This window comes from Rhinopithecus bieti, unplaced genomic scaffold (genome assembly GCF_001698545.2).
Source record: "Rhinopithecus bieti isolate Rb0 unplaced genomic scaffold, ASM169854v2 scaffold_2314, whole genome shotgun sequence".
In the NCBI taxonomy this organism is placed as follows: Eukaryota; Metazoa; Chordata; class Mammalia; order Primates; family Cercopithecidae; genus Rhinopithecus; species Rhinopithecus bieti.
The window spans coordinates 2,217,094-2,234,446 of NW_016803781.1; the positions used below are offsets into that span (position 1 = coordinate 2,217,094).

The window sequence follows — 17,353 nt, forward strand, 5'->3', positions numbered from 1 at the left end:
AGGTCACAGAATCAGAAATCTGGAACCTTAGTGATATCTGGCCCCATGGAGAAAAGCTGGAACAGACACTCTTAGATGCTCTGTGACCTGTGCAGTTCTTCTTAGAACACACCGAATGATGGAGAAACCTTCCCATTAGGCAGGAAACAAATTTTAAAATGTTCCTTGGGGCTGGGTGCAGTGGTTCACACTTGTACTCCTAGCACTTTGGGAGGCCGAAGTGGGCAGATTGCCTGAGCTCAAGAGTTTGAGACCAGCCTGGGCAACATAGTGAAACCCTGTCTCTACTAAAATACAAAAAGTTAGCCAGACGTGGTGGCTCACGCCTATAGTCCCAGCTACTCAGGAAGCTGAGCCATGAAAATTGCTTGAACCTGGGAGGTAGAGATTGCAGTGAGCTGAGATCGCGCCACTGCACCCCAGCCTGGGCAACAGTGCAAGACTGTCTCCAGAAAAATAAAATAATAAAATAAAATAAAAATAAATGTTCCTTGGTCCATCCTGGAGGCAAAGTATGAGTTAGTGACTAGAAGTAGAGACTACATTGTTAGGCAGCCCTGGGTTCAAATTCTTACTCCTGTGTGACCCTGGGCAAGCAAATGTACCATTCGGAACCTCAGTTTGGCAAGTTGATATCTCCACGCGTCAGTTTCCCCACCTTTTTAATGGACATCAAGACAGCACCTACCTCACAGTTCTGAAAGGAGGATTTAAATGAGAAATGCTTCCTTCAGAACCTGGTAGGGAGCAAATACTTCACACATGGTGGCTCGAATCATCATTTGTATCTTTTATTTTTGTTGTTGCTACTAACAGCCCAGAAACAGCTCTATGTTTACCAGATGTGGCCTTAGATTAGTCATCTCCTCTTTTGGAAGGCTCGGTTTGTCCTCATCTGTGAAATGGGGGCAATAAATCTGACTTCACAGGGCTGACATGAGGATTATAGGATATTATGGATGTTGAGACCCAGTGAAAGACAGGCTGTTAATAAACACCCGTTCTTCTCTCTTGTGTGTGAGGCCTTCCTGCCATTGGAGTGGAATGAATGGAGCAGGAAAAGAAAGTCTGGGATCTGATATGTAAATGAATTTGGCGGCCATCCGGCAGCAGTGAATGCCATTGGTCCACTTTGGGCCCACCCCCAGGGTTTACAGCCAATGGCAGTGTTGTCTCAGCCCACTCCCCTTCTGGTTTCTCCTGGCTTCCCGCACACCCCAGAGGCCCAGGACCCAAACCCATGAGTCTCCCATTCTGAAGTCTTAAGAAAGGGGGGCTGTACCCCATTGCAAACCCTCAATTGCTAAGAGCCCGCGATGGGGACAGGACTCACCAGCTCCATGCACCGCCGGCTGGCCTCCGCCTCCCGCTGCACCAGCTCTTCCATGTCGGCCTTCAGCTCCTCCAGGCGCCGCTGGTAGTACTGGCTGCTCTCCCGCTGCTGGGACTCCGACGTGGCCGCCTGTGAAAGCTCCTCCCCCATCTTGATCAGGCTGTCCCGAAGTCGGATCACCAGGACCTGGGAGGGGCAGAGACACATGCCCACCTTGAAGTTGGAGGCCAGGGGTATGAAACAAGGGAGCCTAAGGAAGAGAAATCCTTTGCCGAGTTTCCTGTGTTTTTATAATCAGGATAAGAATGCTGATGTCTGCTACAAAAATGAAGAATTAACAACATGCAAAAAATGACAGTCGGGCTCAGTGCTCACGCTTGTAATCCCAGCACTTTGGGAGGCCAAGGCAGGTGGATTGCCTGAGGTCAGGAATTAGAGACCAGCCTGGCCAACATGGCGAAACCCCTTCTCTACAAAAAATACAAAAATTAGCCGGGCGTGGTGACGCATGCCTGTAATCCCTGCCACTTGGGAGGCTGAGGCATGAGAATTGCTTGAACTGGAGAGGTGGAGGTTGCAGCGAGCCAAGATCGTGCCACTGCACTCCAGCCTGGGTGACACAGAGAGACCCTGTCTCGAAAAAATAAATAAATAAATAAATGCAATAACTGCTATTCTGAGAGGCAGTGCAGCATATTTATGAGAACCCTCACCCCCAAGACCCTCTGGGTTCAAATCCCACCTCTGCCTCTCCCTGGCTGTGTGACCTTGGGCAGGCTATTGAGCCCTTCTGAGAGACAGGGATGATGATAGTACCTGTGTCCCAGGGACGCTGTCAGAATCTAATTTCTTGGTATGCAGAAGGCTTGGGTGCCTGGCACATAAGATGTGCCAGATAAGGTTTGGGGATTATCACTTTTTTTTTTTTTTCCAGCAGCTCCTATTTATCTCGAGGGACTGGTGCAATGAACAGAGAACTCTGCTGAGGTCAAAAGCCTTTCCCCAACATGTGTTTTTGTTTCCTGATTTATAAAATGAGGGTGTTTAGGTAATCTCTCATGAGCCTCAGCCCTACCATTTTATGACATTTTTCCTTTCCTGGTGGCAGGGAGGATGGGGAATCCTTGAGGACACAATGAAACAATAGAGAGAAAAGTGCTTTGGCCATCACGAGTGCCACACCAAACAAACCCAAGGACTGTTCTGCAGAATTCATTAGTTGGCCAACAAGCCCGGAACCAATCGATCCTGATGGGCAAATACTCTAGTGTTGACATAGGACGGGGCCCACATGAATATTTCAAGCCCCTGCTAAGGACTCTGAGCCCTTTTTCTGCAGCCACAGGCAGTGGGGATAACAGCCTGTAGATCAGACACCGAATAATAACCTGAAAGAAACGCTTTCCTATTCAGTTCACCTCTCAAATGAAGTTCAGCAACAATTCCAAGAACAGCAGGAAGACTGGAAGGAGTTCTCAAACTGTGTCTTTGAGGTACCCCATCTCTACACCTCAAAGACCCAGGATTCTACTAAATTCAAATCATGGCGGCAGAGGGGAAAATTGAATTTGGAGATAGAATCTTTCCATTTGAAGTTTTCCCACACTCATTTTCTTTTCTCCTCTGCTATCATTTCACTATGCTAGAACCAAGTTTTAAAATGGCATATGATATAGCCCAACTTTACATATTTAATCATTTAAAATATAGTAGATCAAAGTTCCATGGTGGTCTGCAGAGACAGTCAGACCTTGAGGAATTTCTGGGAACCAATGAGGGTCAAAGCAAAGAAGAATTTCTCTCTGTTCTTCATCCATAGCAGCCTTATTGGAGACCAAATGCCCCTAGGGAGATCAGGGGGAAATGTTTCAGAATGAGGAATGCAGCCTCACAACTGTCTAGACACACTGTCTTACTGTGGTGAAGCCAGCTGGCTGCAGAGAAATCAGAACCTGTAACCAGGAGGAAGTGAAGATCAGGTGTCAATCTACCTTATCCCATGCACTGCCTGGCTTTATCTTGAGCAAGTCACTTGACCTCTCTGGGGTCATCTTCTCGTCAGATAAGACTTATCCTACCTGCCTCACAGGACTGTATCAAACATCAAGTGGAGTGACTGATGTGAAAGTATTTTGACAATGGTGATGTCTTCTGTAAATGTCCCATGTCATTGGCCCACAGAACTGAAGAAGTAAACACCTGTGTTCCCAGCTCAAGGGTAATGTGAATGTAATCACTGAACCCCACCCCAGCCCATCCAAGTCTTACCTGTCCTTCAAGGTTCAGCATTAATGCCACCTCCTCCCAGAAGCCTTCCTGTTTCCGGAGTCTTGAAAAGATCTCTATCCTCTAAACATCATAGCACTCTCTCCATATTACAGATATTTATATACATATCTTACCCACATTGCTTACAAAGATATATGCTTCTGAAAGCAGATCTGTGTCATACATCTGTCTTCTGTGCACCTAAAACAGGGCCTAGCACACACTGGGTGCAAAATAAATTTCTGTTCAAAATGAGTATTGGGCATGTAAGTAGGTGGATGGAGGTAGGAAGAACTGGATCAATGCATAAAAGAATGGGCAGACAGAGGGGTTGAGGGCTAAAGAAAAAATAACAGAGGAAGAGAAGAAAAAGTGAAGGGGAAAGGAAGAACAAATGCAAGGGAGGATGGATGAATGGACCCATGACTGTGGAAGGAGATGGAGAGACATACGTGAGGATGGATAGGTAAATGGGTAGGTGGCTTGAGGGATGATGGTATGATGGAAGGAGGGAGGCAGTTTGGGTGAGGAGTGGATGAGTAATGTATATCTAGATAAAGGCATGTGAGTAGAGAGATGAGTAGAAGGGCGGATGAAGCTTACACAAAAGCTCTCCCTGCTCTTGGCCCAAGCACTATTTATGTATCATTATGTACCTCAAATCTCTTAATCTGCACCTTCTGGAACTCCGTCTTGTTCTCCAGGTCACAGATGACCGCCTCCTGCCTGCTGACAATGGCTCGATCCACGGTGGACTGCTCCAGGTACTCGATGCGCATCTGAGCCACCTGCAGCTGTAGGTACAAGAGAGAAGTCTATTGGACACCTGTTGTCCCTGATACCAGGACAGAGACACGTGCAGGACCCAGCCTGGGAGGGTGGGAGGAGCTCTTTACACCACCTCCTTCTCTGCTCAGGTGTGCTGCATATTAAATGTCTGTACAAGCAAGAATTGCCAGGCCTCAATCTTGGGACCCTCATTGGATCCTCATACCAGACCCTGATACTGGGTCTCAGGTGCTGGGAGATGAAGCTTCTTATGTCTTCAGAATTGAAAACAAGACTTTTAATCAGTGCTTCCCTTCTCTCCTTCCCTGCTCTGATCAAGGAGCAAAGCTAGTCTGTGAGTAAGAAGCTACGGCATCAAAAACATAAAACAAGGGTGGGTTTGGGAGCCAGGTTTCTTCCTGGTGTGTGAGTCTGGGAAAGTCAGTTCCTTTCCTTGAGCCTCAGTTTCTTCATTTTTCTTGGGAGGATTAGAGGAGATTAGTGACTGGCACATACTAAGCAGCCAGCAAATGGCCACTGCTGCTATTCCATTTGTTGTGCGTGTTGTTACTCAGCACCTATAGGAAATTGCTTGAGACCTGGTCACTCCAGCAGTCACTTTAAGCAGGCACATGCAAGGGTTCTAGAAGAGCTTTGAAACTTTCATGGATAATAGCAACCCTCTAGGTAATCACAGAAAACCAGAGATGTTTGGAGGGACCATGACTTCAAAGGAAGATTTCACAGAGGATCATGATCCTGTCTTGCACAGACCATCTCTTTGTTCTTGGAGCCATTTCTCAGAAGGAGAAAATTCTGCACTGCACGGCTGAGTCTCAGTGCATGGAGCATGCCTGCATCCAGCACAAGAACAGGCAAGAGTAAATAAGTGTGAGTATGTGTGCATGTGTCTCTCTCTCTAGGGAGTGGTCTCAATGTGCCTGGCACACAACTGGAATTGAGTGAGTATTTGAATGAATTGATGAATAAAAGAATGAAGGAAACAGTTTCCAGGAGCCAAAGTATAAGTAAGTGTCCAGGGAAAATCCCGCTCTTCCTCCCTGTGATGGTTAATACTGAGTGATTCCGTTGAAGGATACAAAGTATTGATCCTGGGTGTGCCTGTGAGGTTGTTGCCAAAAGAGATTAACATCTGAGTCAATGGGGTGGAGAAGGCAGATCCACCCTTAATCTGGTGGGCACCATCTAATCAGCTTCCAGCGAATATAAAGCAGGCAGAAAAACATGAAAAGGAGAGAGATGGGCCTTAGCCTGCCAGCCTACATCTTTCTCCCATGCTGGATGCTTCCTGCCCTCAAACACTGAACTCCAAGTTCTTCAGTTTTGGGACTCGGACTGGCTCTCCTTGCTCCTCAGCTTGCAGACAGCCTATTGTAGAAGCTTGTGATCGTGTAAATTAATACTTAATATATTTCCCAGCCAGGCCCAGTGGCTCACACCTATAATCCCAGCGCTTTGGGAGACTGAGGAGGGCAGATCACCTGAGGTCAGGAGTTAGAAACTAGCCTGACCAACATGGCAGAACCCCCTCTCTACTAAAAATACAAAAATTAGCAGGCGTGGTGGCAGGCACCTGTAATCCCAGCTACTTGGGAGGCTGAGGCGGGAGAATCGCTTGAACCTGGCAGGCAGAGGTTGCAGTGAGCCGAGATCACGCCACTTCACTCCAGCCTGGGTGACAGAGTGAGACTCTGTCTCAAAAACAAACAAACAAACAATAAACTCATATATACACACACACATACATACACACATACACACACACACACACACACACACACACACACACACACATCCTATTCGGTCTGTCCCTCTAAGAAAACCCTGACTAATACAACTATAGGATGGCTCTGAGCACATACTTGTTCTTGAAGCTTGTGCTTCTCCTTCTTGGCTTCCTCCAGCTGCAGCTGCAGTTCTTGGATCTGCCCAATGTCAGCAGCAGACTGGTGAGACAAAAAAAAAAATGTATATATATCACCCTGAGACCACAAGCCTTGCTGGGAAACCACCCCTGAAAATCCCTACTTTCCCCACCCACAGATGTCTACATCTCTCAGAGCTTCTATGATAATAGCTGTTTCCCAAAAATTACCTCTCACATCCTCCTCACCATCTTTCATTTCAATGTTCGCTGAGTCACTCCAATTATATAAGCCTCTGGATTTGGTCAACTGTCCAGCATTTTATTATACACGCCTGAGAATCCAGACAGAAGTGGGCTGGCCATGGCACTAGGACCAGATTCCAAGGGATGAGAGCTACTCGGCGGGTCAGGTAACTGAGGTTCTAGACCTGGACCCTGGTCTTAGCAATCTACAGATCTGCACCTCAATCTCTGCATCCATAAAATGGACCGATAGCCTCCACTGGGCTTTTCTGTATTGGGTTTGTTCAGAGACTAAATGAAGCAGTGGAGAGTAAAGGTTTTTGAAAAAATAGAGCCAACTGTTGAGCTTCATTACCTCTGAAGAGAGGAATTCTAGAGGGTAGAAGCACCTCTTTACTTTCTATTTCTTGTGTCTTTATTATTTAAATTATTATGGGCATAGGTATACAGTGCCTTTGTAACTTAACAGACAAACCTCTCTTTGGGGTGGAAATATGTGTGATTCGCAAGTGTAGACAGTGGCATAGACTATTTTGTGGTTGTTACCATGTGGATGGTATCACAAATTATTTTGCTATTACTATTCTTTGTCCAGCAGAAACCCCTTCAGATCCAACCTCTGTCCGATGCATTTAGAGCGCAGCAGGTATTTCCCCCTGGATCTCCTCTGGAAGGTGTATTGCAAGGAAGACATTGCTCTTGGAGGGAGCTGTTCTTCCCATTATGCAGTTATTACGTGGAGATCCACTGGGGATTCCACATCACATCCCTCAGCTTCACCCCAAAGCTTCTGTTTCACCCATGCTGCCCTCATGTCTCCTGATCATCTCCCAAGCCCATCCATCCACTCCTCCTCATCTTAACTCCATCTACCAGGCTGGAGTTGTCTTTCCCCTGGACACGTTCAGCTTTCATTTATTCAACAGTGATTTACTGAGCATCTCCAGGCCAGACGCTCTTCTTGGCTCTGAATACAGCACTGGACAAGGCAGAGGAGGGCCCTGCCTTTATGGAGCTGACAGTCTGGGGTGGCATGCTGGCTGGTCCTCTCCAACTGCTCTTGTCCCTGAAAAGTTTGCCAACTGATTCCCTTCAACCATAAAATAAAACTCAATCTCATAACAGCTTCTAAGACCCTGATCTGATTCTCTTCTTTCACTGAGCTTGTCTTGTGCCACATTGTCCTCACTGGCCTCCTTTCAGTCTCTCCAATGCACCATCACAGGCCCTTTGTATGTGCTATTTCCTCTGCTTGGAAGGCACCCCCAATCCCCAGTGTCCCACTCCAATCTAAGTAACTCCCGCTCTTTGTTCAGATCTCCATCCAAATGACACCTGCTCTGGGAAGCCTTTCCTGACTCCCAGCCTAGGTCAGGATTTGCAGAATTGTGTTCATTTTCTTTCTGGACTCTTGGTTCAGTTTGCAAGTCTCCCCTCTGCTCTGGGTGACCATATGATAAGGTCTTCCCAGTCCACTAAACTGTGAGGTACATGAAGGTGGGAATGGGATGTGTTTTTGATCACCACAATATACTTAGCATTTTTCACAGCGCCTAACACATGGCAAGGATTCAGTAAATATATAAAGACAGGAATAAAGAAAGAAAGCAAGAGGGGGAAAGAAGAAAGAAAAAAGAGAAAGAGAAGGAAGGAAGGAAAAAAGGAAGGAAGGAAAGAAGGAAGGAGGGAGGGAGAGAGGGAGGGATGGAAGGAAAGGAAGGAAGGAAAAAGAAAAGCAAGAAAAGAAAGGAAAGGAAAGAAAAGAGAGAGAGAAAAGAAAAGAAAATGGTGGTTGGATAGGTGAATAAACGAGTACATGGGTGGTAGGATGGATGAATGGATAAATGAATGGAAAGATGGATGGATGAATGGATAGATGGATAAATGGCTGGATGGACAGACGGATGGGTGGTTGGGTGGATGGGTGGATGATTGAATGGATGGATGGATGGATGGATGGATGATGGACAGATGGATAGGGGAGTGGGTGAATGAGTAGATGCGTGGAAAAGTGAATGGGTAAATTGATGAGTAGATTAATGGTCGATGGGTGGGTGGATGGTAGATAGAAGCATGGATAAATCCAAATCTTTCTTGGTGGACATGTCCTCCAGAGATGCACACACCATCTGAAGGTGACATTGTCCTCCATTAGGACCACAGGAAATGTACAATTCCTATCTATCTCTGTGCACTTATCCCTCCAAGATGTTAAGATGAGGGAGTAGTCCAACCATATCACCTTCTCAACATTCCCCATTTACCCCACCCCAAGTCCCTGAGCTTCTTCCACCAAGGTCCCATTCACTACCTGAGCAATGAGGTCCTTGTGCTTCTGCATCAGCTCATTCAGGTCATCCTGGTCCTCATCAATACGCTTCAGGAGGTCCGTCTTCTCAAACTGCAGCCTGTACAGCTGCTCATCCACCTGGGAGAGGCAGGTCAGTGGTCAAGGCAAGGTGGGAGGGTGAGGGATGGGCAGCAGGGTCCAGAGGAAGAGTAAAGAGGGGTTTGCCTATGGGTGTGTGAGGTGAGTGACCATCGATGTTTAAGAGTGGCTGTGGGCCGGGCGCGGTGGCTCAAGCCTGTAATCCCAGCACTTTGGGAGGCCGAGACAGGCGGATCACGAGGTCAGGAGATCGAGACCATCCTGGCTAACACGGTGAAACCCCGTCTCTACTAAAAAATACAAAAAACTAGCCGGGCGAGGTGGCGGGTGCCTGTAGTCCCAGATACTTGGGAGGCTGAGGCAGGAGAATGGCATGAACCCGGGAGGAGGAGTTGCAGTGAGCTGAGATCCGGCCACTGCACTCCAGCCCGGGCGACAGAGCGAGACTCTATCTCAAAAAAAAACGAGTGGCTGTGGTTACCAATGTATGTGGTAGGTGTAACAGCTTGGTGGTGTTTGTGTGCGTGTGTTTGTGTGTGTGTATACTAGGTATTGCATGTGACTATGAATTCAGGGTGTATGTGTGTATGAATTTATGTCTGCGCAGTCCCACTTGGGAACCTATGTGTGCACATTTTAAATAGGCATAGTACATATATGAAAATGCAAACCCTGGCACTCTCCCTGAGAACAGGGACTTTGTTCTGTTCACAGATATAACCTCAGCAGCCAGCACCAGGCCTGCCCTATAACAGGTGCTCAATAAATATGTATTAGATGGATGAATAAACTTAGAGGCATAGGTTACCTATAAGGAGGGCATTTATTTTGTATGTGTGCCTGGTGATCACATGTGAATATGTACATTCATTTCTGTGTATACGCATGTGCATATGTACATGTATGTGTGTGTGTGTGAATGCTGTAGGCAAGTTCCAACAAAATAAGGGACAAAAAGGCCCGCAGAGATCTTGAGATAAGCATTTGCCTATAAAACTCTATACCTAAACTTTAGGGTTTTATACATTGAGTATATATCTAAGCCAACCCCGTACACCCAGACAAGGGACTTGGAAACCTATATCCAATTTTCACCAAAATAATAAATCGACAATATATGTCCATGTGTCCCCATTCAGGGGTGAGCACGGGTAGTTCTATAATAAATGGCTGAAATCTTCACCTGGTAATGAGCCTATGTGGGCCAAGAGATGCCCTTGTCTCCACTTACTAGAGGGGACATGCAGTAGCCCCACAATAAGGACCAAGTTCTAGCTCATGATGGTGAGCACACAGTAGGACCACAGCAGATGTCTGAGAACCACTTTGAGTGGCGAGCAGGGTGGGCACACAGTATACACCTGTGTTACCACACTGGGAACTGAGCAAAGAGCAAGCTCACATCAGATGCACATTCACAGCACTTGAGCGCTCATTATGTCCAAACAGACTTCCTTGCTTATCATTGCAGATGGGAGCACACAGTTGAGCCCCATCAATGCCTCATATCTTTATAATGCTCAGCTTACAGTAGGATGCCTGCACGTGCAGAACGCTGAGCACCTAGTAGGTCTACAATAAGTCCCCCTGTCCCTGTCACAGAGCTGAGCACACAAGAGGCCTACAATGGATGTCTGTACCTTCAAGGTGCTAGCCGGTAGTTACAAAAAATGTCCTTGTACTTCCTATAGTGCTGAGCGCACACTAGGCCCACACTAGCTCCTAGAGGCCTATGGTGGCCCAGGTCCCTGCAGCTGCAGGAAGAGACAGGTACCAGGCTCTTGTTCCGTGTCATGTTCTCCAGCTCGCTGTGCATGCTCTCCAGGTCCGCTGTGAGCACCTTCTGGGTCTTCAAGGCCTCCTCACACTTGGCTTCACTCTGCTCCAGCTGGACCAGGCAAGAGGCGGAGAAGAGAAGAAAAGAAAAAAAGAAAATGAGAAGAGATGGAGGGGAGGGAGGTGTGGGAGGGGAGGGGAGGGGAGAGGTGAGGGAGGAGGGAGGGTGAGGAGAGGAGGAAGGGAGGGGGGGGAGGTAGAGTAGGGAGGTAGGGATGAGGAAGGAGGATGAGGGAGGAGTAGGGGTGGGAGGTGGTGATGAGGAGGGGGAGTGATAGAGGTGAGGAGGAGGGGAGGGAGGGAGGGGTGGAGGGGGAGGGGAGGGAGGTGGGAGGAGGGAGGTGAGAGGTGTAGGAGGAGGGGAGGAGGAGGGGGAGAGCAAGGGAAAGCAGAGGGGAGGGGAGGCAAGGGGAGGGGAGGGGAGATGAGGGGAGAGGAGAGGCCTCCTCATGAGGCTGCCTCCTTGAATGTCCTTCCCCTCTAGCTCAGCCCAGCCCCTCCCAGGCAGGGGATTAATTAATTTATAGGTGACCCTCATGTCTTCACAACTATTCATCAACCCACACCTGGGGGAAAGCAAATAAATTTGCATTTGAAGCAGCCAGGTTCTGAGCCCACTCATAACGTCACCCTTGGTGCATCGCCAGGAGCTATTCCTCAGTCCCATTCAGCAAATCCTTGCTGACGCCCACTCAGTGCCAGGCACTGGACATGCAGGGAACAATCAAGCTGGCCCCTGCCCTCTCAGTGGGAGACAGGCAAGAACCGCTAATGACAACCTCTTTGTGCAGTAGAGGGAAGCGGGGGACACCGGCACAGTGGAAACGCAGGATGGGAATCAAGGGAGGCTTCCTGGAGGAGGTGGTTTGAAGGCCCATGGGAATCAGCCAAATGGAAGTTTCTTAACCAGGGTTCAGGGTTAAAAGTGGGTCCACAGACCCCCTTTAAAATGGTATGCAAAATATTCTGCATGTGAGCATTTAGCATTTTCCTGGGTTCACAGCTTTCACTAGAAGGCTAACAGCCACCGACTTAAAGCTCTCTCTCACACTTCTCTTTCTCACTTTTCCTCCCACCTGTACACAGTAGGCCTCCTATCCTAGCAAAGTGGAGTCATCAAGATTCATCCAATTACTTATGTACATGGCCCCAGGTAACAGACATGCCCCACTGCGCATGCCATAGACATGCCATAGACATGCCATATTCATGCACATACCCTAAATCCATGCTGCAATTGGCAGCTGCCTCTTCTGAACTCAAACTCAGCCTTTTTTTTTTTTTTGAGACAGAGTCTTGCTCTGTCGCCCAGGCTGGAGTTCAGTGGCGCAATCTCGGCTCACTGCAATCTCCACCTCCCAGGTTCCAGTGATTCTCCTGCCTTAGCCTCTGGAGTAGCTGGGACTACAGACGCCCACCACCATGCATGGCTAATTTTTGTGTTTTTTAGTAGAGAAAGGGTTTCACCATATTGGCCAGGCTGGTCTTGAACTCCTGACTTCGTGATCTGCCTGCCTCGGCCTCCCAAAGCGCTGGGATTATAGGTGTGAGTCACCACGCCCAGCCTAACTCAGCTCATTTATAATATTCAGCTCACAGCAGATGCCTGCACATTCAGAGTGCTGAACATTCAGGAGGTCTACAGTAAGTCCCGTCGGCCCTCTTATCCCCCTTTGCTGTATCTCTGAACAGGAAACACTCTTAGAAATCACCTAAGGTAAACATTCGGGGCTCAGAGAGGGATGGGCCACAACTCACAAAATCCCCTTTTCCAGCTCCTGAGAACAATGTATTCCTGCAGTTGGGCCCAGCAAAAGAGGGCTGGGGGCCCATTTCACTTGGCAAATGGGAGGGATGGAGACACACTGAGAAAATGGATGTAGAGCAAGGGAAGGTAATTGGCCTTGTTAGAGCATAATGGACAGAGGAAGTGAGATGTCAGGCCTGGTCTTACTTTCCAGCAGGTGACTCAAGTGCCTCTGCCATGGCTAGGAGGTGGGTGATAAGGCTCCCTTGAAGGCAGGCAGGGCAAAGCCAGCCCCTCTTTTAAGCAGAAGTCAGAGGACTCATGAAGGAGAAGCATTTAAGCTAAGACCTAAAAGATGCAAAGGAAGGGCCGGTCGCAGTGGCTCAGGCCTGTAATCCCAGGACTGTGGGAGGTCGAGAGGGTGGATCACCTGAGGTCAGGAGTTCAAGACCAGCCTGACCAACATGGTGAAACCCCATCTCTATTAAAAATACAAAAAAATTAACCGGGTATGGTGGTATATGCCTGTAATCCCAGCTACTTGGGAGGCTGAGGCAGGAGAATTGGTTGAACCCAGGAGGCGGAGGATGCAGTGAGCCCGAGATCACACCATTGCATTCCAGCCTGGGTAACAAGACTGAAACTCCGTCTCAAAAAAAAAACAAAACAAGATGCAAAGCAGATGGCCATGTACAGAGTGCACTGGGCAGCGGCAATAGCAAGTGCAAAGGCCCTGAGGCAGAGACAGGAACTAACAGTGGTGCTGAGGAACAGAAAGCTCACTAGTGCAGCCAGACAGCTGTACAGAGAAGGAGAGGAGGGGGAGATGCTGAAGATGTGCAGAGGGTTCACATCACTGAGGCTTGTGAGCTGGGCTGCAAAGCTTAGATTTTATTTCAGTCTGCCAGGAAGCCATGGATGGTTTCTAAGGAGGTATGTGGCCTAATCTCCCTCTGGCTGCTGTGGGGAGGGTGGGACCAGATTGGAAATAGGACGGACAGTGAGAGGGCTGCCATGGTCCTGCAGGAAGGAGGCAGTGGAGGTGCTCCAGCTGGGGCGGAAGGGGTGGAAGTGGAGAGAAATGGAAGAATCGGCACAGCGCAGTGTGCAAAGAACAAAAGGTCTGGGTGGCGGGAGCAGATGGGCCATCAAGGGAGATGATGTCAGATAACTAATGGTGGAAGAGGAGGCCTCACGCAGGGCCCCTCTGCCAGGCCAAGGAGCTGGGCTGGGAGCCAGGAGGCAAGAGAGAGTCATTGTAAATAAAGCAACAGGGCAAAGCAGAACACGATGACACAGTTCCCATCTGCCCAGCCCCTACTTCAGCAGACGGTTTCAGCAGCATGATCCCGCCGGTCCTCAGAGCCCCCAGAGAAAGCAGGCTCTATTTTTATCCCCATTTTATAGATGGCATAATGGTGCATGATCCAGAAATGCTGTTTCCTTTCCCTTCTTTCCTTGGAGCAAGCAGAGAGAGGGATGACTTATCCCCAGACAGAGATGAACACAGACAGCAGTCAATGGAGACAGCTGCTGGCCTTCTTAGCTCATACTGGGCTGGAGATAGGATTATCTCGGCCCTGATGGTTTTGGCATTAGCCGCCCCACCTGCTACTGTTGCTTGGGGACCATGTTCACGGCACTGTGCTTTCTCTGCCTTGCTTCATGAAATCCCCACAGCACCTCTAGGAGAAAGGTGTCACCATTAGGACCTTTTGATAAAGGCGGACTCTGAGACACACAGAGGGGAAGTGACTTGTTCACCATCACAGAGCTGGTCTGTGGACAGCCTGCTTGCTCCAACACCAGAGGCCAAGCTCTTAACCACTGAGCTTCACTGTCCCTCATAGAAAGCCACTCACTGGAAGGTCTGACCACACAGATAGAATGGATCAAAATAGAGAGAGAGCTCTGTTGCAGAGAAAACAGCTCAATGGTTTCGTGCTGTAACAGAAACCTCTTAGGCAGCATCAGGAGAGCCTGGACTAAGTTGGGAGTCTGTAAAATGACAGAACACAGAGTTTGAGCAAATGTGGTGGAAATATGCATCATTCCTGGAACCTGCCAGGGATTAACACATTCATTCCAAAGGACAGAGGAAGGAAGCCAATGTTACCAACACTAAGGAGCAGATTGCATTGTATGTGTGGCTCAGAGCCTGGGCACTGGAGCCAGACCCGAGGGAGTCTGCTTCTCCCAGCAACACCATCTTCCTATGCCTCAGTTTCCTTCTCTGTAAAATGGGAATGGCTCCATCATGGAGTGTCTGCAGGATACATGGGTGAAAACACGCAAAGTTCTTACACAGTGTCTGGCAGTGAGAAAACATTACAAAACAGTAACGATGGTCGCTGTGGGCTCCTTTCAGAAGGGGGAATCTTTAATTCCATTTTAGAAAGAAAAGGAAGCAGAAGCCAAAAGAAGGGGCCAAGTTTACACAGTCAGGAGAAGCACGGCCTTGGCACTGACCATCTTAAGGAGGAATTTTGGCCTTCCTGTCCCACTGGGATGGGTAGAGGGAGGTCAGTGACCCAGAGGCACACAAGTCAAGCAGGTCTAGATTTTAATAGGATCCGGATGGGCCAGACCAGGAATTTCCCAGCCCAGCACCTCCACAGGGCAGGTCCTGGGCTACTGCTGACAAGCTGTCTTCATGCTGAGCTTTAAAAGTTTCAATTTATTACATTTTAGGGAACAGAAAGAAATAAGGGGCCACCTCTGGCTGGTTTTCTATTATGGATGACCCAGCATAAAAAGAATTCACTGCACATTATTTTCATACAGAGGCTGTTTGACTGATATTTTTATGAAGTCGGTGGCAAGTCATGTTAGGACGGAGATCAGATCCTTCAGTGGTACGACACTGGCCAGACACGCCTTTGAAAATGCCTTCCCCTGAGGAGCTCTGGGCAGAGCTGTCAGAGAGCAGTGGGGAGTAAAGGTGGCTGGGCTGACAGGCGACGGGGAAGAATTATTGACGTTCACTCTCCAACCCTTGTGACCAGTGTGACAATGAGGACCTGAGGTGACAGCTGACACCTCCCATCTTTCGACTCCGAGTAACCGTCACGTCCCCATGGACAAGGCCTCTCAGTGGTGGAAAGGTTTAGGGTGAGATGAAGGCCCCACAATTTCCATCTCTCTCCCGACCTAGTGTGGGCTGGACCCCAATAGTCCCTCAACAACACAACTGATTTGATTTTAGTTTAAGTTCATTAGATTTTTGTTTCTCTTCCAATTTTTACTTTTTTGTAAAATCAATAGAACAATGGCAAGAGTATGTGGGTACAAAGCACCAAAACACTTTCGATAGCTAGAAAAAGCACCTTCCTCCAGCGCATACTAAGTCATTCCATTGTTCTCTAATTAAATCAGCCCGGCTTCCCCGGATTTGTTCAAATTCTGCAAGGCAGGCATCTATGGAGGGCTTCATTGCCTACTATTCCCTTAGGACTGGATCCTTCTTCTAGTAAACGGTAGAAAGACTGTTCATTCCCAGTCCTCCCCATACCGTACTTACAGAGGGAAACATGCTTCCAGATCTTATGCATAAATTAAGCGCTGCTAAGCTTTGGTCTGGGGATATTTGGTGAGGCCCTGACTCTTCTGTGATTGTGGGTCCTGGAAGCCTGGAGTTCACAGGGGTAAGATTATATGAGCACCATCTAGGGTCAAAGAACAGGAGGGAAGGAGAGGTTGCATTCTGTCTCTGTTCTCTACCACCAGGGGGATGTTTAACATCATGTGGTGGTTAGGAGCAGACCCAAAGGTCAGGCAGAATTGGATTTCAGTCCCAGTACCTCTGTCTATGAGCCTGTGACCTTGGGCAGGTTTCTGAACTTTGATTTTTTCCCATCCGTATTAGTCTGTTCTCACACTCCTAATAAAGACATATCTGAGACTGAATAATTTATAAAGGAAAGAGGTGCACTGGACTCACAGTTCCACATGGCTGGGGAGGCCTCACAATCATGGCAGAAGGCAAAGGAGAAGCAAAGGGATGTCTTACACGGCTGCAAGCAAGAAGGCATGTGCAGGGAAACTCCCTTTTAAAAAATCATCAGATCTCCTGAGACTTATTCACTGTCACAAGACTAGCATGAGGAAGACCCACTCCCCATGATTCAAATACCTCACAGCAGTTCCCTCCCATGACACATGGGAATTATGGGAGCTACTTTTGATTCAAGATGAGATTTGTGTGGGAACATAGCCAAGCCATATCAGCATCCAAAAAATGGGGGACAAAGTGATTTGCACTGATTGAGTAGGACTGCTGAGTACAGCTGTATCAGTTGTGCACTGTACAAGCCTAGGAGATGCCATGCACGAAGGTTATGAGGATGAGCTGTTATTCTGTGCTGGGCACTGCTCTGAACACTTTTCATGTATTAATTCATCTAACTTTCAGAATAGCATTCTGAGGTAGGGTCAACAAACATTCCTGTTGTTATAGTTGAGGAAACTGAGGAATAGAGAGGTTGAGTAACTTAGTGATGGTCATTCAAGTACTAAATGGCACAGCTGGATTATGAACACAGGTAGTCTGGTCACCAAGTTCCCACTCTAAGCCACTAACTTGCACTCCCTCAGAAACAATAGAGCCCACTACAGACACTCTGTACGGAAAATGTGGTATGATACATGCCCAGCATCTACTCCCCATTCTTTTGAGAGAAGGACCCCATCTTCCCTGTGATAAATGTCCACCTCCAAACATTCATATGCTTTGATGGTGTAGATCCTGCTCCCCAAGCTTAGACAGGGGCACATGACCCAGCCTACACAATCAGAGCATCACCTCCTGTTGGCCATAGTGGTTGGTTCTGTAATAAAAACATGGTTGACACCAAGATTTTGCTGAGACTATGAATAATAGTC

The 17,353-nt window shown here is 48.0% G+C and overlaps 1 protein-coding gene across 3 annotated transcripts in view; it reads right to left on the reverse strand.

Moving 5' to 3' along the window:
• MYO18B (myosin XVIIIB) overlaps nt 1-17,353 on the reverse strand; it is a 289,444-nt gene that overhangs the window by 81,625 nt on the left and 190,466 nt on the right. For all 3 annotated transcript variants that reach the window (XM_017853159.1, XM_017853151.1, XM_017853143.1), the window contains 5 exons: nt 10,664-10,777; nt 8,812-8,928; nt 6,253-6,336; nt 4,258-4,395; nt 1,334-1,519 (listed from right to left, as the gene is read on the reverse strand). In XM_017853159.1, coding sequence (XP_017708648.1) covers nt 1,334-1,519; nt 4,258-4,395; nt 6,253-6,336; nt 8,812-8,928; nt 10,664-10,777 — 639 coding nt within the window. The remainder of the gene's footprint in view (nt 1-1,333; nt 1,520-4,257; nt 4,396-6,252; nt 6,337-8,811; nt 8,929-10,663; nt 10,778-17,353) is intronic.